Consider the following 23,018-nt stretch of genomic DNA (forward strand, 5'->3'; position numbering starts at 1 on the left):
TGACAGATCACCAGTCTGATGTCACCCCATTCACTATTACCCTCCATGCTCAACTCCTTAGCCAATTGCTTATCCATAATATTATGTGTTTATCCAGCTGTGTGCAGGACATTTTGTTCAGAAGAATACTGTGAGAGACAATATTGAAAGCTTTTCTGAAATGCCAAAAAGGTTACATCAGCTGGCTTCCCTTGATCAACTAGGTGGGTTACCTTCTCGTAGAAGGAAATCAGGTTTGATAAGCAGGACTTTCCTCTCATAAAGCTGTGCTGGCTGTCAACAATGACAGTGTTGTCTTTCAGGTGTTTTTCAATACTTCACAGAATAATTTTCTCCATAATTTTACCAGGCGTTGAAGTGAGACTGACAGGCTTGTCATTTCCAGGGTCCTCCTTCTTGCCCGTCTTGAAAATCAGGACAACGTCCATCAGCTTCCAGTCAGCTGGGACCTCTCTATATTCTCAAGACTGCTCAAAAATCATCAAGAGAGGTTTTGTGATGACATCAGCCAGTTCTTTGAGGATTCTTGGGGGAATCCCATCAGATTTCTAGGGATCCAGCTGGAGCAGCACATCCTGTACAGTTTCAGGGTTGACTGGGAGTTCATCATTCTCTCAGTCATGGTCCTTCAGCTCAGGGCACTGAGACCCTCTTGGTCATCTGTGTTGAAGACAGAAGCAATGAATGACTCTGTGCTCTGCATCAATGCTGTTTTGTGTCTACCATGTATAATTTAAAATTTATATTTATTGCATATAGAACTTAGCACTCATTCTTATGTCTTTAGAAATGCCTGCTCTGTTTCCCATTTCTGCAGGATACAAGAATCAATATCTCACATATAATTCTATTAACTAAAATAAGTTGTATATAATGTTATTGACTTGTTTATGTTAGAAACTAGTTTGTTTGGACTTGTTCTGTAAGCAAAGTACAAGTAAAGAAGTTTATAAAGAGAAACCCTGGCATAAATTTGTATGAAATAGTAAACATAGACTATGAAATTTGTATCTTGCATGCATCAGATTGTGTGAGGAAATTCCCTGAAACACCAGGGAAATGGGGGGGTTAAATATTTTTTAAGAGCATGCCTGCAGTGAGTTGTCTGGGCCTGGTTGCTATTTCAAGAAGCGACAACCGCTTCATTATTTTGAGAAAGGACATATCCTGAATCAGAGAAAAGCACTTGTCAGGAGCTTAGGAAGCTTTCACTTATTTTGGGTTTGGAAATCTACGTTTATTTTCTACTTGCATCTCTATCCCTCTGTTTCAGCTCAAGCAATGAAGTGGGAATCAATATTCAAAAGTGTGGTATTACAGCAGATGCAGACAGTCCCATGTGCTAAAGGGAAAGGTAATCGTGTATTCTGCAGATTAAGAGTTTGGTGCCAAAATTACATACTCAGAAAGTATCTTCACAGTCAGAAAAATTCACTTGGGCTTTAAGACCTGTTGTACCCATTTCCACTATCCTTCAGGTTTTTATGGTGAAGATAAAAAAACAGAATAGGGGGTCTGGGAAAAATATAAGCTAAAAATACTCAATATTTTCCAGTCAACTTATATTTATAAGAGTTTAGATTCTAGATTAGATATACAACATGTTCTTGTGGTACAATTAAGCAGAAGTTGTGTGAATAGACTGACATTGCAATATGTTCTTCGCAGCTATGGAAAGGTAAGATCTGTGAGATGTACCTGAGAACCTTCAAACAGGCAAAGGCTTCTGTGAGATTCGTTGCTCCCTGTCTCCTATTGAACCTGTGCTCTTTAAGTAATTTGCACGAACACAATGAAAGTTTACAAGCATATGTTTCAAAGAATTACAAGTTTGCATTGTCATATTGAAGGGGTCTACTGCCAAGAAAAGAAAAGGAGCTGGATGAAAAAGTGCCTTTACTAAATCAGACCGCTAATATAAACACAAATATACATCCAAATCTTTGCCTAATTAAAACCTCACCTGGGAAACATATCATTTAATAGCAACTCCATGTACTTATGTATCAAAACACATCCTGCAAACACCAAACTAGTGCTGCCTGCCATCTCGGACTTGGGGTCTTGCTGTTACTTAACCCCAAATGAATCTTTCCCTGCAACGGGAATATTCATATGAACACGCTGCCTCGTGGATTCTCTTTTCTAATAAACGGAGAGGTCTCACTGCCTCTGCCTGGACAGCTCCACCTGTCCATCCGGGTTTTGTGGTGCATGTAGAGAACTTATTTTCGTGAGATACCTACTGGGCTGCGCACCCGACCCAGGGCGACCCAGGGGCTCCAAGTGTCACAGGTGCCCCACAAACGACAGGTAACCCAGCAGGGAGCCCCCCGGGGGGCCCCCACACGCCGCAGGCGGGTGTCCCACGGGCGTCCCGGGCAGGTGCAGGCAGCGTGACGTGCCTCCCGATCGACCGGGGGCTGCTGCGAGCATTCGGCACCGGGGAGGGGGCGGTGCGGGGCGGGCGTCGGCCGCGGGAGGGCGCGGCGGGAGCGGCGCGGCCGGAGCTGCCGCAGAAGATGTCGGCTGGGCGGCGGTGGCCGTGGTGGCTGCTGCCGGCGCTGCTGTGGGGCGGCGCGGGGGGGTACGTGGTGGTCAGCTCGGTGTCGTGGCCGCTGCCCGAGGCGGGGGCGGCGGCGGACGAGCTGCACAGCTCCTCCACCGAGGAAGCGCTGCCCGCGCTGCTGGAGGAGGCGGGCGGCCTCTGGAAGCAGAGCTACCCGGCCTCAGCGTACCGGGAGGATGCGGCGCTGGGCTCCGGGCCGGCGGCGCGGCGGCCGGGGCCGGGGGCCGCCCCGTCCAGGATGTTCTCCTACCGGCGGGAGGGCGGCGGGGCACCGGGACGCGCCGGGACCGCCCGCTTCCTCGCCCGCCACAACACCTGGGGCTTCGTGGCGACGCGGGCCGCCCGAGGAAAGGTACGGTGCCCACGGTGCCCACGCCACGCGGTTCCTGCCGGACGAGCGGCAGCCCCCACGGCCGCGCCGTCCCGCCACCGGCAGCACCCGCGCCGCGGAGGGAACAGCGGAAACTCTCTCTGGAAGAGAAATCGTGCTTGGAGCACGGCGAGGGAGGAGGCACGCCAAAAATGGCACCAAAGGGGCACCAAAAACCCAGAATCTCTAGGCCAGAAAGCAGAGCTGCAACGTTGGGTTTGGAGAGGGCCTGTTTCAGGAGGAGGAGGAGGGAAAGGAGGAGGAGACCCCGCTGGGCTGCCACAAAATCTGTCCACCCGTCAAGCTTGAAGGACGATTTCTCTGTCAGGAGCATTAAACAAAATAGCTGGACTGCACCAGAGAGTCGGGGTCATTATTTTTTCCAGCTTTAAAATATTTCCCTTTTTAAAGTGAAAGGTTGAGATGAGACAGCATCCAGTACAACTCAGACAAAAGGAGGAAAAAAAAGAAATTAAAAAAAAAAAGAAGACATCCATAAATTTCTGTTAAAAGTATTCACAGATTAATTAATTTACAATTTAAAAAACAGACAAAATTAAAAGCATATAAATCTTCAGAAAGCTTGGCAGAGTTAGTGGCAGTTTATGTTATTCTGAAATACAAAGTAACAAGTTGAAAAAAGATACATTAAACAAATCTATACATGGTCACAAGAGACCTGTAATTCTACATCAGCTTGTTGGAAATCCTATTAAATAGTATGATCTTAACTCTCCTGGTTTATGTTTCTTGCCAGAAACCCTCAGTGGAATTACAAACATAATGTAGTCTGCAGTTAGCTGCCTCTAGTTAGAACACAGAAGTAATATAGAAAAATGTGATTCATAATAAAATTTGGAATTCATGGGGTGGTGATTGCTGCTCTGAATGCTAAGCTATGCTGCCTGTGATCACAATTCTTTTTGAGAATCCAGTGTAACCTTGCATGACAGACTGAGCATTTTAAGCAATAGGAACATGTCCTGCAATGTTACTGACAGCTATTTTTTTTTATTATAACTCTTAATAATAAACAAGTATCTTTAGCTTGTAAGTTATGTAGCATCATTAAAGCATTACTTCTAAGGAATACCAACAAATACCATTTATAAGCGCTATAAGCATTAAAATTTTAAAGACATATAAACATTCAAAATCAGAAAGCATGCAACCCAGGTAACAACATTATCCAGGGTTTTCTTATTAACTATTAATATTTAACTTGATTTTGCTGTAAAAGATTTACCACTTACATTGAATTAATATATTGACTGATAATTTTACTATTTAACATCTAATAGACCATGAGGAAAGAAGGATTTGAAAACATGAAAAAAACCCCAGTAGCACATTAAGTATCTGTCACTGTTATTTATAATGGCATGAAAAGCAAAGTAGGAATATAAATCATTATGGAGAATATTAATGAGTGTCACTAGTGGGCAAGGACATTTTTGTATGTGTTACATCCTTTGTGTATACACAGGTCAGTGTATGGGAGAAAACATTCTGATAACTTGGCTCTTTGGTGTCCCTCCTCTGCCATGGGAGGAGGTTTTACTCTGGCTGGCTTGGTGGCTGAGACCCCTCCAGACCTGGTGTTCCTGCCCAGGAAGTTGAGCTGCTGTCCAGTTTGTCTTCAAACAGTTCTCGCTAAAATGCTTTTTTTCTCTGTCTTGGCAAAGCGATGCAATGACGTTGCAAGTCAAAGCCAAAAGGACAGGCAAAATTAGTGTAAAAAGTAGGCTGAATCAAGGCTAAATTAGGCTCTGTATCCCTTTGGGTTTGAGGAAAGGTATCAGCGCTGGTTTAAAGTAAACATTTCTTGATGCTGATGGCATTGCTTTTAATGCACTTAAACATTTTTAATTTGGTAGTGCCTTTAAGGTCGTGGGAGAGAAAATGTACTCTATAGTGCCATGGACAGGGCTGGAAAGAAAAAATAGAGGAGAGATCTGTTTTCATAGAAGCATGATAGAACTAATTTAGAGGAGATAGATTAATTTAGAAGTGCTGTCTCATGACAACTGAGAGTGGGAGCAATGGGGCTGGTTGTCCTTTCTGTTGGAGCCCTTGAGGGAATGCCCCACATTGTAAACCCTCTGTGTGCAAAGATGTAACCAGTTGCTTATTTGGATTTTGCAGATCCAAGGTATGCCCTATGGGAACTGTTTACTTCTCAGCGACGGTCCCATCAATAACAGCACTGGAATCCCTTTCTTTTACGTAACACCAAAGGATAACACTGTGACAGATCTCCTGAAGAATCCCATGGCTTCTCTGACCCTACCAGAAACAGATGGAAATTTCTGCAGGTAATAATTTTATCTGCCTACTACCACCTTTAGTGAGAGCGGAGACCTCAGAACAAAATGCCGGGTCCCGACCTTCAATGTCCTGCTTTTATTTTTGGCTCTCACCATCAGCTGCATGCTCCTTCCCAGGTTTGTTTTGCAGTAAATTGCCTTGGTAAAGCAGAGTAGAGAAAAACAGAGGTGTCACTGAAGTATATTGTAGCATCAACAGCTAGAATGGCTTTCAGCTTGCACACTAACACACCTAAATTTTAATCTCTTCTTGGAGATACCTACATAAAATCTAGGTGTTCAAGATCCTATTCTAGTCTATAGTGATCCAGTCGATAAGATCCGTGGAGTTTCAAAGGCTATCTAATTCATGGTAAAGCAGGCACCGTTGCTCTGCTGAACAACTCTGGAGGCCCTGCTGATTGCCTTCATGGGGATCTAGCTCTCTGGGTTCTGCAAGGGGATCTCAGGTTCTCAGTTCAGAAGTTATACATCCAGGACTGTGACACTCAGTCTAATTTCCACCTCTTCAGAGGATATGATTGAATATCTTTAAAAAATTTTTTTATACCCTGTATTTCATAAACAGTCAGTAAATGACCCCTCAAATAAAGAAAGCCAGGTCTTAGGTTTACCCATCTACATCCAGTCCCAGGTTCTTCTCTCCAGAGATAGCAATGAATTGACTTCTTCCCAATCATATCATACAATCTTAGAATCAGAGAATTATTTGTGTTGGAAGGGACCTTGAATGCTAAGTCTAGCCCCTCTGCCATGGGAAGGGACACCTTCCACGAGATCAGGTTGCTCAAAACCCCATCCAGCCTGGCCTTGAACACATCCAGGGATGGAACATCCATAGCTTCTCTGTGCAACCTGTTCCAGTGTCTCACCACCCTCACAGTTAAGAATTTCTTTCTAACACCTAATCCAAACCTACCTTTTTTCTGTTTAAAGTCATTCCTCCTTGTCCTATCACTACACCTTGTGAAAAGCCTTGTGAAAAGCCCCTCTCCAGCTCTCTTGTCAGCCCCTTTAGGTGCTGGAAGTCTGCTGTAAGATCTCCCCGGAGCCTTCTCCAGGCTGAACAGCCCCAACTTTCTCAGCCTGTTTTCACAGGAGAGGTGCTCCAGCCCTATGATCATCTTCGTGGCCTCCTCTGGACTCACTCCAACAGGTCCATGTCTTTCTGTATGTGTAATGAATAACATCAGCTCACCAAAGCTTTACCTGTGTAAAATGTATGTATGTAAACTCAAAGATGATTCAATTTTCCCCTCCATTCTTATCTCCTTGAAAAAGACTTATCTCTACCATATGGTTTTTTACAGTCAAACATGTGGCAAACTTGGCTGGGTCAACCTTGCGTGAAGTGTTATTTACAAAGGCCTCTTTATGTGACGAGGTACATGACACTGAAATTGTGTCAGACAGGACTCTGTTACCAAAACAGATCTTAACTGATGTTCCAAAGAGAGATAGAGAACTGGTTCCTTCAGAAAGAAATGGCACTAACAGTTTTTACCCCAACTTAAGGTCCTCTTTGGGGAAGAAGAGATTTTATCTTAAGAACAGGTTTCCCCATCTGGGGATTGCCTTGTGTATCACCCCACTTCTCAAGCCTGCTAGCTGAGAACAGCACTGGGAAAAGCAGCGAATGGCAAATATAAAACATTACTTGTAACACTTGTCTGTATTTGTCTCCAGAATATGCTGTTTTCTGAAGAGTTATATAGTGGAAAAATGAAATATTTCTTAGTCGTAAGAAGTACAGGTAATTTTAGGCTGATATCCTATTCCCAAGGAATAGAAATTATGGCTTCCTCTGACGCTGTCCCATCACCACATTTCTTAAGGCAATTCAGCTTTGAATGCTTGAGGAGGTCAACAGACTGGTGAACTTAACACTGGAATGGTTCTGCTTGTTCCTTAAATATCTTCTTTAATTATTTCATTAAATATTTTGGATTTATCATTTAAAAAATAAATATATCTCTTCTTTCATTACATGCTAATGGCATTTATCCTGCTTTCTAAGCTTTCCCATTCAGTCAAATAGTGAGCTAAATATCTAGACCAAGGGCTTAAAAATGGTATTTGAAGTCCTATGTCCTACTACCCAATGCCCTATTTTCAGAGGCTCAAGACTCATAGCAGCTTCCATCGATGATAAGTGGTGGTGCTGAGCACTTCTGAAAACTACACACCCATTTAGGCACTTAAGTGTGGCCTTTAATCCCTGCCTTTAAACAGCCACACTTGAAAGTCTTTGTCTTTTATGGGTTAGCAACATCACTGCCCAATTTACCAGTTTGGGAAGTCCAGTTCACCAACAAAAGAGAAAGCTGCATGATTTATAGAAATATGAAATCCATATACATCACAGACCTTTGAGAATATTTATTCAATGTCTTTTTGTTAAGTGACTATTAATTTTCAAACCACTGCCCTTTTGTTCAGTATGCCAGATATTTGCTGCTGTTTGTTTTGCAGCCAGGGAAACGTGTATTCTGTCACCTGGCTCTCTAGTCCCTCTGCAGCCCGAGCCTGTGCCCTCTGGTGAGAGGAGCTTTCTGGGCACCATCAAGAAGCTAAATCTGGATTTCCAAAACAGCTTGGGCCAAACTAATTACCAGTCACCATATCCTGACTCTCCCTCCCTACCACCGGTGACGTGCCACCCTGGCCCCCATCGGTTCTGGGCTGTGCCTCACCCTGAGCTGAAACATAAATCTGAAGAACATTAACCTGACAGTGAGACTAAGGTTTTCTGCCGATCCTTCTTCCTTTCCTCCTGTGGCCACTGCTGCTCCTGGCCATGTAATCCCACCCCCTCCTTCCAGCTGACCATATGGTGGGCCTATTTTAGCTCAGTAACCCAGCAGAAACCTCTTCTTTTTTTTTTTTTCTGGATGAGATTTCTACTGGCTTAGTAACTTGAATCAGCTCCCCAAGAGCCAGAGGAGAGCAAAGGAGAGGGGAAAGGAAAAAAGAAGGTGGAGGAAAATAGATATCCTCATTTTAACATGTAACCATACTCTAAATATTGAGCTGACTATTGAATTGAGTGCACAGATTCAGAGTTTGATCAGAGCTCCTTGCATTATTTATTTTGTTCTTACAAAAACAAAACCAGTTTGTTTTTCGTTATTTCTGGACTTCTCATCTGGAACAGATATTGTTTGGCATTAGTGCAAAGAACAAGCAATACGGCCAATGAAAAGTTGGGACATTTGTGAGGTGCAGTTTGTGTTTTTGATGATACAAAAATGTGAGCAAGCTTTGAGGCTGTCTCACAGTCAGGAAGCATGTGGTCACTGGGATTTAACTTTCTTCTCTTCCTTCCACCTATAACTAGGGTCAGAAATTAATTTATATTTTAAACTGTCAATCTGTGAGTGATTTTTACATTTAAAAGTAGCAACATCTAAAATTCCAGCCCTGCACACCATCCTGCTGTTACCCCACAGAAAAGGCCTCTGCCATCAACACAACAGTGAAGGAAACAACAAGTGTATCTGGGCCCTGCTGCCAGTGCTTGGGGTGACCTGTCCCCAGCTTCAGGGTGTGCTTGACCTGCTGAGATAGCCAGGCTGCAAACAGGCACACAGCATCCTTAGTCCAGAGCTTTATGTGATGGCTCAAGTTTTGTATAGCAAAAGTCGTCTTTACCCACACTATATTAGAGGCAAGACCTTTTACTCTGAGATCTCTGGTCAGTATTAAAATTGTATCTGTGAGGTTTTCTTTGCAAAGGAAAGTGTCATTCTTGTCAGATGTTCTCTTTGTCAAGTGCATTATTTATGGTTTTGGTTTCAAAATAATTATGTAAAATATCTGAATGAATCATGTTCTATGTGAGAAAGTTCATGTCCTTGTATGCCAGCAATGCATTTATAGCTTGTTTTCATGTGGAACTTTATTAGAATTCCATTATTAACCCACTATGAGTTGCAAGAATGAAAATAAATGTGAAAGCTAATCAGTGCCTGTAGTCCATGCTCCTGGGAGTATTTGGCACTCTCCTGAAAAATGCTTCTGACCTACTGAAGGCAAAAGAAATCTCTGGCCTTTAGAAAGAAAACATAGCTGACATTTCGATAGTCTTCTTCTATCTAATGAGTTTCAAGTGACTTGTGCACACCAATTTGATATTAAATTTATTTAGTAGCAAATTTCATTTGTTTTGTTTTAGAACAGACTCAAGTTCCAAACCTTGACAATAAATATTTTCATTTTCAAGGTTGTGAGGAGTACAGACTGGCCTTTTTGGTGCTCCAGCCTTAATATTTAATCAGCTGGAGAGAAAATTTGAAAACCCTAAACTAAGAGAAATAACATTTAATAATGAAAGAAAGACAGCTGTGGTGCATCTGACTAGCACTAATTGCAAGACATTTTAGTGTTGCAGCTACAGTCTGGATTCCTCATCTCTGACCTAGAGATTGCCATTTCCCAGAGGGATATGGGCTGCCCCTCTCTGAGAAGACTCTCTGATGGCCAGGATAGAGACAGCATTTGTTAGCAACTGCACAGCATCCTATCTGAAGGCTGATAAATGGATAATAGAGGCAAAAGAAATTAAATGGTTCAGGGATATAAATAGACTAAGCTGGTATGTCTATGCCACAGACAAGCTGAGAAGATTGAGTCCCATTCTTGCAGTTTTCAGTGGGAGCAAGACCAAGCCCAGCATTAAAGAATAGAGCAGCTATTGTTCTAAACACATTTCCCAACACACAGGCTGCTCCGAGGATCCCTCTTTCCAAGTAGGCTCCTGGGTCTGCCTCATTACAGCTGCAGTCTGGAAGACAGGCAATTAATTTTATACGTGTGTCACTTCTTTGACATCAGGTTCAGCACATTCATAGAGACTCACGGCAGCTTCCTTAGAGAAGGAGCCATTACATAGCTGCTGTGAACTGGCACAAGAGAAAAGCAGTGAGCTTTGGGGTCAGACCACCATTGGTTTTCTTTTGCTATTAATTTGGAGGATGGTATTTCAAATTCGGATTCCCGTCCTTATTTATGACCTCTATCAGGGGTGACTCCATGAGGGCCATTTTACCCACCATGCTCATCTGGTGCTTGAGGGTAGCAGATCAGCACAATCAGGCAAATGTGTTCAGTGTATAAAAGCTGGCTCCTAAACTCTGTCAGGTTTCCTAAACTCTGCATTGAAAATGCTGACAGGAGGTGCTGAGTAACCCCAGTGCTTCTGGATACCAACAGGTCATGAGGAGAGAAGAGGAATTTTGTGGGATAAGGTCCTGGCTGCATGGTGGATCAGCAGCATATGCAAACATCTGACTTCATTCCCTGGGCAATCCTGAGACAATAAGCCTGCCATGGGTGGCAGGCACAGCCTCTGAGATGTGAGATGGCCAGCTAACATATAACTACCCCTGGGTTTGTGGAGTCTGTGCTTGTTAATGTATGGATTAATACAACAAATTTGGTACTGCACCTTCTCACAAAGAGAAATGATGCATGCAGAAGACAAAGGCTGAATTCAGGTATCCATCAATTTTTGAGATCCACCTCCTGATTCAGTAGCACTGACACATTTCTAGTACTGGTATTTATATTGGCTGTTTTTAGTCATATACAAATAATTATGTCAGTAGCTGTTCCTGAAAAATCTGTATTTAAAAAAATCATGAAGATATCAAATTAGAAAGTCAAACATGAAACCTACTATCATCATGACTCAATGCACACAACACAGCTCTAAATTACTATTTTTTTGCTGTATTCTTAAATAACCAATTTCCTAAAATCCCTTTCTAGTGAAGTAGTATGTGTTCTTCTGACTCTGTTTGCAAAAATAGTTGATGCTGTGATTCTTTTTTTTTCTCCATGAATTGTCTATGGTTAAACTATATAAAAGTTTCCTGTCTGAAACATGGAGTTCAGCTGAAGAAATGAGCTGTTATTGTCAGTGAGGACAGGCAAACAGACTGGCTTCACGTAACACATTGTAATTAAAACATGCTGGGAAGGATTATCTTCTAGATAGTGTGAAATTATTTAAAACATGAAAACAGATATACCATGAATACAGGCTCACTTAGATGCAGAATAGCCACTGTATCAATACTCTTCAGCTCCCGAGCCTGACTTCAGATTCAGACCAGAAGACATCTTCCAAAAGCAAAGATGTCTAAGTGCTATCTCCCAGACATGGCTGATAAAGAAATTCCTGTCAAAATCAGAGCAGGGCAGAACTGCCCAGCCATATCCAGTGGAAGGCCAGCAACAGCTTTTCAGATTATGAAATTGCTTTCAGCAGAGATTTTGTTTGACGTTCATGCCACGCAGATTAGCAGCACCAATACGTTATTTCTGTTTCGGAGACACTGGCAGTTAGTGAGTGGTGAGCAAATTAATTGTATGAGAAGGATAACTTACTTTTCAAAATTAATCACATCTATTAATCAAAATTATATGCACTTTACAGTAACTCTCTAAGAACATAGCATTCCCTTCCTTCCTTTCTGTAGATTTTAGAGGACAAAAGTCCTATGATGCATTGTATATACTAGAAAAGAACTCTGCTTTTTCACCTTGTGCCCAGTTTGGGGCTATGTAAGAGGAGCCTTGTGTAGGGTGTGACAGGATGCCTACCTTGCATCTGTGGGAGGGGACAGGGATGAGCTGTGTCAGCATCCCATCCCCACCTCCTAATGACATGGTTTTGCACCACTGCTGTCACTATAGGAGAGGTTAGGATGTGTGGAGGCAGTCATTGCCCTTATGCCACACGTGAGCTGTATGCTTTAAAGTAGAAAAAAAATGTAGGAAAACTGTTCTCTGGGCCTTTCTTCTTGGCCCTCTGTCTCTTCTTTTCTGCAACAGGAGAAAGCTCTTTCCAAACTTCCTCTTCCATTCTGCTCAAGAAGCAGAGGGATAAGAGCAATGCTTTCTCACAGGGCAAGGAGAACTGTGTTCAAGGGATATGGGAAGGATTTGTATACCATGACTGGGAAGATGGAAGGTCTTGTTTCTTCAGGGGGGTGGAGGAGAATGACGTCAGCTGCTCTGTGGGAAAAGAAGGCTGGAGAAGAAGAAAAAGAGAGATATTCCTCTCCATAGACCCCTGCTTCTGCCCCTTGACCCCAGAACATTACTGAACATTTCTCATACCAGTTCCTTCTTGGGGACACCTGGCATTCCTTCTCAAGTGCCTCCCAAACTCTTTTTTTTGTTTTACTGCTGATCTGTGGCAGATTTGTGTCACCTCACTAACGGATTGCAGAGACTGAGAATGAAGATAATACTTAGGGATACCTTTGGTCAGAAACCAGGAGACAGAAAAGAGTCGGTCAAAGGAGAGATCTCAACTGTGAAAGGGAGTCCTTACCAAGACCAAACATCATCACATTATGTGCCAATATAACCACAGCAGCCTGAACTATGGGTTCATCACATTTGGACTTGGATAGTTGTTGTATAAGAACCCTCTAATTAAACAAGAGATGGCTAGTGTAATAAACAATTTAATGAGTAGGTGGCACTCTTTACTCTGAACCACTCTTGAACTGTGACCCAAAAAGCATGGAAGCGTTACGTAGTAAAATAAGTGGGACATGTTCATTGGCAGTGCACTTCACAGCATTGCATCTCTGTTGGGAAACATATTGCACTTGTATACAGACCTCTCAGTAAAGCTGGGACCTTTGTAACTAAATGTGGCTCATGTCATCTCACATGCTTGGAAAAGAACTGGCTGGACTGGGTCAAACTCTGCGTACCTACTTTTCTCACTATAAGCAGAGAAACAGGAACAATGAATTCTTCTCTCTTCACAAATCAGATGAATAATTAAGATGCTTCCTCTTAATGCACTGTCTTCTTATAAAATGCATAAACTGAATCTTCTTCCCTTTTAATCTAGTTTTCCTAGTTTTCTGCAACAAAGTATATGTATTTTAAATAAGCATGGAAAAATGTGTTCCTCTGCTGCTTGGTCTCCTTCCAGTTACCTTCTTTCTCTTCCCCTCAGTTCATATTTTATCCTCTCCAGGGAGACCTGGAGATTCTGGTAAAGACAGGGCCTGAGAAACCACCTTGGGTTTCCTCAACAGAGCAACAGTATCACCACCTCTGCCTCTGGCTCTGCCTCCCCCTCAACCCCAGCCAGCAGCACATAAATGTTATTTAAAGCCGCTCCTCTGCATCTACTTGTTCTTGTGCCAGCAAAGATAAAAGAAACCCAAGGACTGAGAGATGAATATGTGCTTATATAGAAGGCAACAAGTGACTAGTGAATGCATGAATAGACCTCTACAGATATAAGGGAGGAATATTTTATGAAATATACCTATTTATCCCTGATATCCTTTTATTATCTTTAGTAAAAATATGAGATCTATTCCTTATTTATTACTAGGAAGCAAATCCTGCATTTACGTTGGTTGTGCTTGTAACAGCACTGGAAACTCAAGCCTGCTTACAACATTTAGAAGTAGTAACTGTAAGTTTAGTGATTTTGGATGGTTTAAGAAGTATGAAAGTAATCACACATCATTAGGGAAATACTGTGCCAAAAAAAGATGCAGAAACAGATTTACTTCAGAATATGAAGGTTCCTTTGAAAAAGAAAATACTAATGCTAATGAAAGGTCAGAATACAAGGTTTCTATTCTGAAACAGAAAACCTATGATAAGAGGCAGCCCTGAATGCAAAGCCAACAAAGTAGTAACATGTGCTGAACTCAAATGTATCATTGTCCTGTTCAGCTCTTCCAAAACTTCACCTAACATAATCTCAACAAAGAACTTGTTTGCCTCATTTCCCAGAAAAACAAACTGACCCTCCAGAATATTATTGCAATGTGCAAAATTCAGTTTGAATATAGTACTGTGTGTGTCAGTCAGTGTAGCGCCCTGCCTCACAATAATGTACAGAAAACTGTAAACAGAAGAAAAAGCCAGAGGTAAAAAAAACCATAAATAAAACCATTCCAGGTATGGATGCATAGTGTGTGGGTTTCATTGTCAGCCAAAAGCGTGGAGAGCAGCTTCTTATGTAAATTGGGAAGTAGTCACATCTGCCACTAGTCCTATCAGGCAAAACTTTCTCAGCATAGGCAGGCAGGGTTCACTGCTTAACCACAGCAATGTCAGGTCTATTGCCTACTCAAAATCAATGAGCACGCTTTCAGAATAAACATGTACTTGCACAAAACCACCACATAATTGTAATCTGAGAAGGTCAGACCAAAACCTCTCACTGCTCCTGATCACATCCAAAACGTATCACCTTGATCCAGTCTGTGAAATGCAGACATTCTTTAATAGCAATCCTTTTGAATTCCTCTCTGAAAGTAATAACTGCATCTTACCCAGGAGCTATGCAAAGAAAGACACTTGCAAATATTCCTGCTTTTCCTTGCTCTTCAGTTGTTTTATGATAGTATTAGGCTGTTGAGGAAAATGTACCATATTTTTGGACACACAGTTATTTTAAAGTAATCTTTTGAACTGAATTTTTGCTAGTGAGAAGTTCCTTCCTTCATCAATATATGTGTTAAAAATATGTTGAATATATAAACATATGCAGAGGGTTTTGATATGGTATTAAGATTAAGAACAGAAGATAACAATAGATCAGGAGATCGCCTCAAATGGACTTTTAGACTCCATTATCCAGGGCCAGTAGTTCTAAGAGTGTGAATCTCCACTGCCCTGGCTGCTGGACACACAGACCCTCAGCTGACATCCTGTGTATGTGAGACTTGGCTCCTCTTTCTTCAGCTGTATGTACTGTATTCCTATATTTATTCATGTTTTGGTGGGTGAGTCTCATTGGACCATGTGTGCTGAACAGCCACACAACACCCAAAGCGTACACAAAAAAAAATACAAGGAGCTAGAGTTGTCCCTAGGGCATGGAGCTGTGTTCCTTAGGGACAGGGTGCTCTCAGGCCACTGAAAGCCAGATGTGAAATGACATCTTCAGCAGTCAGTGTGAGTTAGTGCTGAGGATCTACGGAGTGCCAAGGTGATCCATAGACAAATTTGTGTTCCGGATACACACTGATAGAAATAAACCCAGTGCCAGGGTAGGGAATGCAGATTTTCAGACACTCAGAACACCACTTGTGTATTATTTCATAATAGTTTAAAAAAATTTTACTAGAGAAAATTAGACCATTATACATTGATGTGAACAGAAAGTTTAAGCTTGATCTTTGGCCACTGCCCTTCCTCCTGCACAGTAAATCTGGGAGAGGAAAAAGAGTACAAGTGGAGTTTGTCTGAAGGTTGTTAAGCTGAACATCCCCTTCAGACAACTGAACAGGATGCTGAAAAAACTTCCCAGAGATCATGTGACAGCAAATGGCCTTTTGGAGGTCAGGCTACAGGTGGTGCCAAGTGCTCACTGGGCACAGCCAAGTATCAACCAGCCTCCTATACTTCCTTGTGTATCTCTGTTCATGGCCCTCTCTAGAAGAGTAAGTACTTTATCCAGTGAGCTACACAGTGTTTACTAACCATCTGTGGAGAATCTGCAGGTGTTAAATTAGCTGCAGGAGGATGTCCATATGTTTCCTGCATACACTAAACACGCACTGAGAATTATAACCAAAAATGAAGCCATTGCAGATTGCACACAGTTAAGGCTAAAGGGCTCAAGCGAAGATCTTTAAGTAAAACTGCACACAGATGAGATGCAATTTACTGTGATTTGCCGCTTCCGACTAAACACAGAGAAGAAGAAACACAGCCTTCATTTCCTAATGCAGCTTTTTGGGCTTACATGGGGAGATGGTTCCCTGAGATGCTGAGCGGTCTCAAACTACTGGCAACAGGACTTGGGGCCGCTCAGCACTCACCAGAATCAAGCCTTTGCAGTCATTGCATACAACATGCTTTTGCAATTGGTCAATTTACTTATGATTTATATGCTTGTATTGTATATATCAGAGTCAGCAATTGCCCTGCAGCTACTAATGGGAGTTATTTATTATTACTGTTTACGAAGAGCCAAAAAGCAACAAGTACCTTCCCTGTCTTGATCTGAAGACAGCTGGAGAATTTGTTTTAACAGATCTTGTCTATTTGGTGTAAAGCAGTTGAAAAATGGATAAAAAATGAAAAAAGATTGAGTTTCTAGGATAAGCACAAGGAAAAGACCTTACATTTTACATACAAATACATGTATTCATACTTTTTTTTGTAGGCGTAGGCACAGAGTAACCATCTCACAGTTCTCAGAATCCTGAATACAGATCTGTACATCTGTCTGGGAAACCTGCCATTTTCATACTTTTTACAAGCCAACATATATTAATCCAGGTTTTGTGAGCATAAATTAAGATTAAGCAAATATCTACACAGATCTATGTGTCAGGCAACTATTCCTTCAAGATCTCCCCCCTCCACCAGATGGTATAGCTGGGTGTAGAAAAGACTTGCAAGGCTTGACAAAGCTTTCTATACGTGAGCAGGAGTTCACATTTCTCCAAAACCCTTAAGAAAGAAATCAAGCTATTACTCATAAGCATTTTTCTCTGTGCACAGAAAAAATGTAATTGATCCAGAGGATCCGAGGTGCGCCAGGCTGACTCTCATGGGACAGATGGTCATGGTGCCTCCGGAGGAAGTGGAATTTGCCAAGCAAGCAGTGTTTTCCAGGTCTGTATCTAACAGGCACACAGTAGAGTGCAACCCACAGGTTTGAGACAAATATACAAATGTGGCACAGAAAATCTGAGAAGTAACAAGCCTGATCTTTACTTTGGGGCCATGAAGCATGTTGGCTCCTGTGTGGTTTGGAATGACAGACTTCCTTTTAACTCTTGAGGAAACGAAATATGGAAATGCAATTAGTTAGTGTTGGACTCTCATAAGGCATGTAGTTTATAATCTGGGGATTATGAAAATATTTCACCTGGTTGCAAGGAGACATTCCATAAATCCAGGGTGTATTTGTTATCTTTAATGATTCTACCCCACTTTAGGACAGGTAGTGCTCTTCAGCTACAGCCTCCTACTCAGGGACAAAGCAGAGCTCTGCTGCCTTTGGGCTTACAAATATTTTCAGGGTGGAGCTTATGGGTTTTATTGCCTCTTCTGACATACCAGCTGCTGCAAAGCCATAGTACTTACCGAACAGTCTCCTTTGAAAGATGCAAGCACAACCAAGAGGTGTACACACACACATAGAGGGTGTGCCCCCATGCCCTCCAGTGGGTCTTCAGAATTACAAGCACGAAAAGCCTGAACCTTAGCTAGGGCATGCACCTCCCACACAGGCTGCCAGAGATGGTCCTCCAGGCACACCTTGCCTGGTCAATCAGATACTGCTGGGAAACTGAGATGAGCTGGGATCCAAAACAGCCCAGAGGCAATACTCTCTCTGACCTATGGGAAGGGGTTAGGGTGGGACTCTGTCAGTGGGTGCCATCAGTAGCAAAACTGAGGCCGCGGACAGGTGGGGCCATCTTGGCACAGGAGCATTTTTTTACAAACTTTGTAGAAATTAGATTTCTGTGTGTGCCACAGTTCAGCAGCATCTCCGCAGAGAATGCTCCATTGTCAGGGTGCAAAAGCCAGAACAACGTGGGGAGGGCTGCTGGGCACACCCTATCCGGTGCCAGCAGCATCTGGAACCACTTCCCAGTGCCACAGTCATAGGTGCTCCAAGGGACTGCAGGAGCTGTAGGAGCTGACAGCTCAGAGTCTGTGCTCTACCTGCTACCCAGTTTTATTAGCTCTCCCACCACACCACAACTGCTACCAAAGGTGTAGTATTTTCAGAACACTGTTTCCTTTGAACAGGTACAAGCACAAGCCTGACACACATTCAGTCTCCTCTATTTTTCACTTAGTTAGAGACCAACAACATCTGCCTTTAGAGATGGGGTTCTGCAATGGGGAAGGTGGTGTTTGCTGGCTGCCTGTGTTGCAGTTCTCCCCAGATTGGGGTGTGGAAGATCATAAACCTTACAGCAAGGAAGGACCAAAAAGATGAATAGTGGTGGTTCTCGGATCTCAGGTTTCACTCTGGCTGAACACACTAGACTGAAGAAAAAAGGAGACTATGCATATGCTTTGGCACATCTTTTAATTTTTTTTCCCTTTTCTTTGTCTTTCCAGGCACCCAGTGGTAAGAAAGTGGCCTCGTAGCTATGAGTGGTTCTTCATGAAAATGAACATTGAGCACATCTGGCTTCAAAGCTGGTATGGAGAAGGTTCTGCCATTGCAGTAGAAGAGTATTTAAAAGCGGTTCCAAGTAAAGGGTGATTGAATGTGCTTTGAGATAGAAATCTCCTGAATGTCCTTTCCAAACACTTTTAAAATTTCATGCTGGATGGTTACTTTACAGTGATATTTCTTTTCTTTTCCCAAAAGGCTTCAAAATAGCCCTGTCTGACATAGAGCAGAGTGAAAATAAATCAACAAAGACTTTCAAATTATAAAGGAGTGGCGGATACTAGCCCTACCCTGCAATGTACAAACTTGTCATTTCAAGCAGGCAACGCGTCATCTTAAATGCTGTTTAAAAATGCTTCGTATCTGTTTGTTTTGACTTCTATTGCTGTGCACCCACAGGGAAACTACAGTATGTGCTAAATATAATATTCTGAAAAAGCAAATTGCCTACTCAGAACCATCTATACATTGTGGAGATATTACTGCTGTTTGGTCTCCTTTGATTTGTACATACTCTAAGAGAAACTGAATAGCTGCAAATTTAGGTATTTAAGTTCTTAAAAAATGTTATGCTAAAGCTGTCCTCTTTTGCGAACTTGTATTTTCTACGTGTGCTTCTCCCTAGTTAGATAATTTGATATTTCACTTGGAAATTGAGTAGAACTTCTCCATTTTAGTAGAAAAAATGCAAACAGTTCAAAGAACACAGCTCCAGCATAACTTATTCCTCACTGACAAAAAGCTGGTTAAACACATTAAGGGCCAAATCAAATCAGCCCTACAAGGATTATCTCAATACAAGTATAAACATTGTCATTAGAAGAATTTAAGTAAGTGTTCCCAGCTAGCCTATTCCTGTTGAGGCAGGAAAAGTATTTTTAATAGCCTGTAGTCCCAATTTCTTTTGCCTCCCTTCTCCAGCTACTGCTTTATTTTTAACTCGTTTGTGCAACTGATTTTCTGTAAACCCTCACTAACTCACTGAGGGCTGGAGCAGTCCCTTAACTCTGTTTCCTTACCAAGATTTAAAGGGCTTGTTCACGCATTTTTATTTTTAAAGAATTTATTTTTTAAAAAAGATATTAGGTATTTCAGGCCACAAAAAACTCATTTTCCTAGTGTGGAAGGTGCAAACTTTGCTGCAAACACATTATTAATAGGCATCTCACGTGATAATACCAGAAGAGTTAAAAGGTATTTTAATCACCTTCAGCCCTTTCTCTAGATGTCCTCCTGAAAAATTTACTCTGCAGTTCCTAAGGATATCACAGAAGGTTCCCATGGCTAACCAGCCAAGTCACTACACAGTTTGAAAATTATACAGCTGTTCTCCCTGTTACATATAAGAAAGAAATACATTGAGATGAGGTATCTGTGCCTGTGGGGAAGGTCTTCCAGCATCCTTGGGAGTGCACCTGAGCTCTAGACATCAGTCCACACCACATCTGGGCTGGGGAGGAACTTGGGTGCCTGGGCGAGTGGCCCGAGTTTGTACAGGTTAATCCCTGGGCAGAGCTCAGAGGCAGCTGTGTGAGCCATGATCAGCTGGAAGCCAATTAAGTGTAGCTGAGCTTATTTTGGTTGAGGCATAGAGAGAGGGAGTCGTTCCGACAACAGTGCTGGGCACTAAGCTGGTTTAACTACCAGGGGCCACTTAGCCCTTGGGCAAGTTCAGGACTCCACACATCACTATCATTCCTGATATTCCGTAAGAATCAAATGCAAAGGAGAGGGGAAAACATTGTTTAGATACTCACTAAGCTTTTTTTTTCCCCTTGTCTTATTGCCAGAGACTCTGTTGGCAGTGCAGATCTTTTGCAGAGGTAATTACACAAAAGGAGGAAGCATCCTGCCTCAGTCTATTTCCTTCTTTTTTTTTCTTGGCAGATAAGTAGCATTTTCCCATTTGAGTTTGTCCCTGAATCTTGCACTGTGTAGTACTGAAGCAAAATGGCCCATCCTATACAGAAGTATAGAATATCATCAAGTGAAATCCTCCTTGATTCATTTTGCCATGAAGATCTTTGTCCACTATGGATTTGATAACCTTACCCATTAGGATTAATGGAACTTCTAAATCTGAGTTCAACAGGAAGAGTACTAAACCTTGTAAGGGAATTTCTGCAGGTGTAACATTTCCGTGAAACTATAATTACATGTTTCATTATCCCAGTTCAGTACTATTTCCAGAGCCCGAAATGCCTCTTCTGTGCCCCACCCCTAAAGACATACACACAAATTCAGAGTAAAAAGTTAATGTTTAAACAAGTTGAAGAAGAGAGGAAGAATTTCAGAAATGCTGCTGTTACTATACTCTCAATTTCACTTACGTCCCCTGGCAACAGTAACATAGTCTTGTGTCGTATTCATTAACTTATTAACTTGCCTTGAAGCAGTAGGGCATTGTGTCAATGATGTCCAGTAGAGCTTTAATGGTTTAAGAAGTTAGTGTGTACTGAAAAAGGTTTTGAATTTACAACACCCTACCTGCTTAGGCTGTCTCCCTGGATACATAGATTAATTGGAGTAACTTCTGTATTGTAAAGTGACACATTCATCAAGAAGTTTTTCTATATGGACCAGCCATGAGGCTCTTGAGAGAACCTCAAAACATGAAATGGTGATGGCATGTAAAGTGACAAAAGGAGCTTCGTGAAGAAATGCTGTCTTAAATCACCTGTTCTCATTTTATGCTTCCTTCACCCAAGGAATAGCTACCACAGAGGTCCTTGAAAGTGTGTAGGAATTTATCAAAAATATGACCTGCAGATTTTGAATGGAATTTTCCAGACCAAAAAAAGGGGAGGTGATAGTAGTTTGCTTAATTGGGATTTACATTATTATTTATATGCGAGTACCAGTTTTTCTTTAAACTGACAAATGTCTCAAGTGATATTGGTCATCACATGGTGTTATTTGGGAAAGCTTTTAACCCAAAGAGTGTTATTTGAAATATAATAAAATCATAGTTCCTTAAGACTGTGGAGTCTGATCTTGCTTCAGATCAAGCAAAAAATAAAAATACCATTTATTTGTTGTGCTTTAATTATTACATCAAACAAGCATTTCATAAAAGGTCTTGATAAGCTCTTATGAATTCATTAAGCATTTCAACTAGCTGATGTGTAATTTCTAAGTGTTCTCTTTTTTTAGTTATTTCCGTAGCTTCCTCAAAAAACCTTGTTGTGCAACATGTTTAAAACTCTAACTGTGGTTTTGCAATATTTAAGAGATGTATTTAGTCATTTCTGTATACTTGCTGAAAAAAGGAAAACAAAGTTGAAAAGTTGGGTTCTCACTTTTTGCTAATTTGTGCAAAAGTAATGCATGTACAGCATTTAAGTACAGCTAGTTTGAACTGCTGTTCTTATTTAACCAAAGAATGCTCCATTTCTGATGAAATTTTCATCACTTCAGTGGATGAAATGCAACCTGTCTCATTTCTGGATGTGTATTGTCATTTGCAATGTATTTTGATTTCTAAAAATATTGAAAGTTGTTAACAAAATGCCCATGGAGAAAAAAAACACAAATAAAACAAATTTAAAAGTGGAAACTGTATTAGAATATTTTTCAGTACATCATTAGCCAGAGTAACTGACCTTCTGCTAACAACCGTTATAATTTCTATCTGACCTGAACATCTACTTTTTTTCCCCCAAGTTTTCCTGAACCAAGCTAATTTCTCTCAAAATATTTGTGGGAACTGAGATTCAGATCTGCCTTTTCTCTAGTGAAAAAAGCCTAGCCAAGCACCTCTTATCATTCCTTCATCATCTCTTTACCGTGAGCTTTCACTGTGACAGTTAAATGTAACTTTTGAAGTTTGCTCTTCTTTTCTGCATGTAGGGACTGAGCACTCATCTCTCGGGTGTGCATTAATGGTGTTTTGGAAGTTTCCTCAGTGCTATTTCTTCCCTTACCAGCCTTGCTCTTACAAGTTCTTGTTACAGCTTGCTCTCTGCCGTCCAGTTTCCTCTGCCCATATTTTCTCAAAGCCAAGGATGACAATTTACCTTTTCATCTTGTTTTTCTGCACCATCTCTTTCCAACAAAATTCAACCTCTCATACTAAAATTCCCATTTAATATCCGATAAAAGTTATAGAACAGAATAAAATAGAATAGCAGCATATGTTAGAATAGAATAACAGCCTGTGTTACCTATTCACACCTTAAGACTTTCTCTTGCTCCTGGTTGGACTATATTCACTGTGAGAACCATGACAACAGTTCCCTAACCTGTACAAATCATAGTCAACATCAAATTCCTATTTCTAGTAACTCATATTTTTAAAAGATCATTTCCTGCAGCTGTTCTTTTCCTTTTTAATTACTCTTTTCACTTTTGTCTCATTTCCAGAGTTAAGTCTGTTCTGATTATACCAAGTGTCTTTCACTTACTTACAAAAAAAATCTAATTTGAACATTTTTGGAATCACTGAAGTACTGTTACTTTTTTTTTATCTGGTTTTTTTTTTTTTTGCCAAACACTGAATTTGTGCTTCTTCTGAATTGCCTGTTACTTGTAATACTTAAGTGCAGCTCACCTGTTACTTGACTCTTCTCTGCTACCACCTCCACACACCCTCTCCCATCTAACATGCTC

The 23,018-nt window shown here is 41.5% G+C and overlaps 1 protein-coding gene across 1 annotated transcript; it reads left to right on the forward strand.

The window, feature by feature from the left end:
- Positions 1-2,513: 2,513 nt before the first annotated feature.
- Positions 2,514-21,961, forward strand: CREG2 (cellular repressor of E1A stimulated genes 2). The gene is made up of 4 exons (XM_027644177.1): positions 2,514-2,921; positions 5,085-5,254; positions 16,775-16,888; positions 18,353-21,961. The coding sequence occupies exons 1-4, from the start codon at positions 2,523-2,525 to the stop codon at positions 18,498-18,500; spliced, it is 831 nt and encodes a 276-aa protein (XP_027499978.1). The 5' UTR covers positions 2,514-2,522; the 3' UTR covers positions 18,501-21,961.
- The last annotated feature ends 1,057 nt before the right edge of the window (positions 21,962-23,018 follow it).

This window comes from Corapipo altera, unplaced genomic scaffold (genome assembly GCF_003945725.1).
Source record: "Corapipo altera isolate COAL_440 unplaced genomic scaffold, ASM394572v1 0, whole genome shotgun sequence".
Classification (NCBI taxonomy): domain Eukaryota; kingdom Metazoa; phylum Chordata; class Aves; order Passeriformes; family Pipridae; genus Corapipo; species Corapipo altera.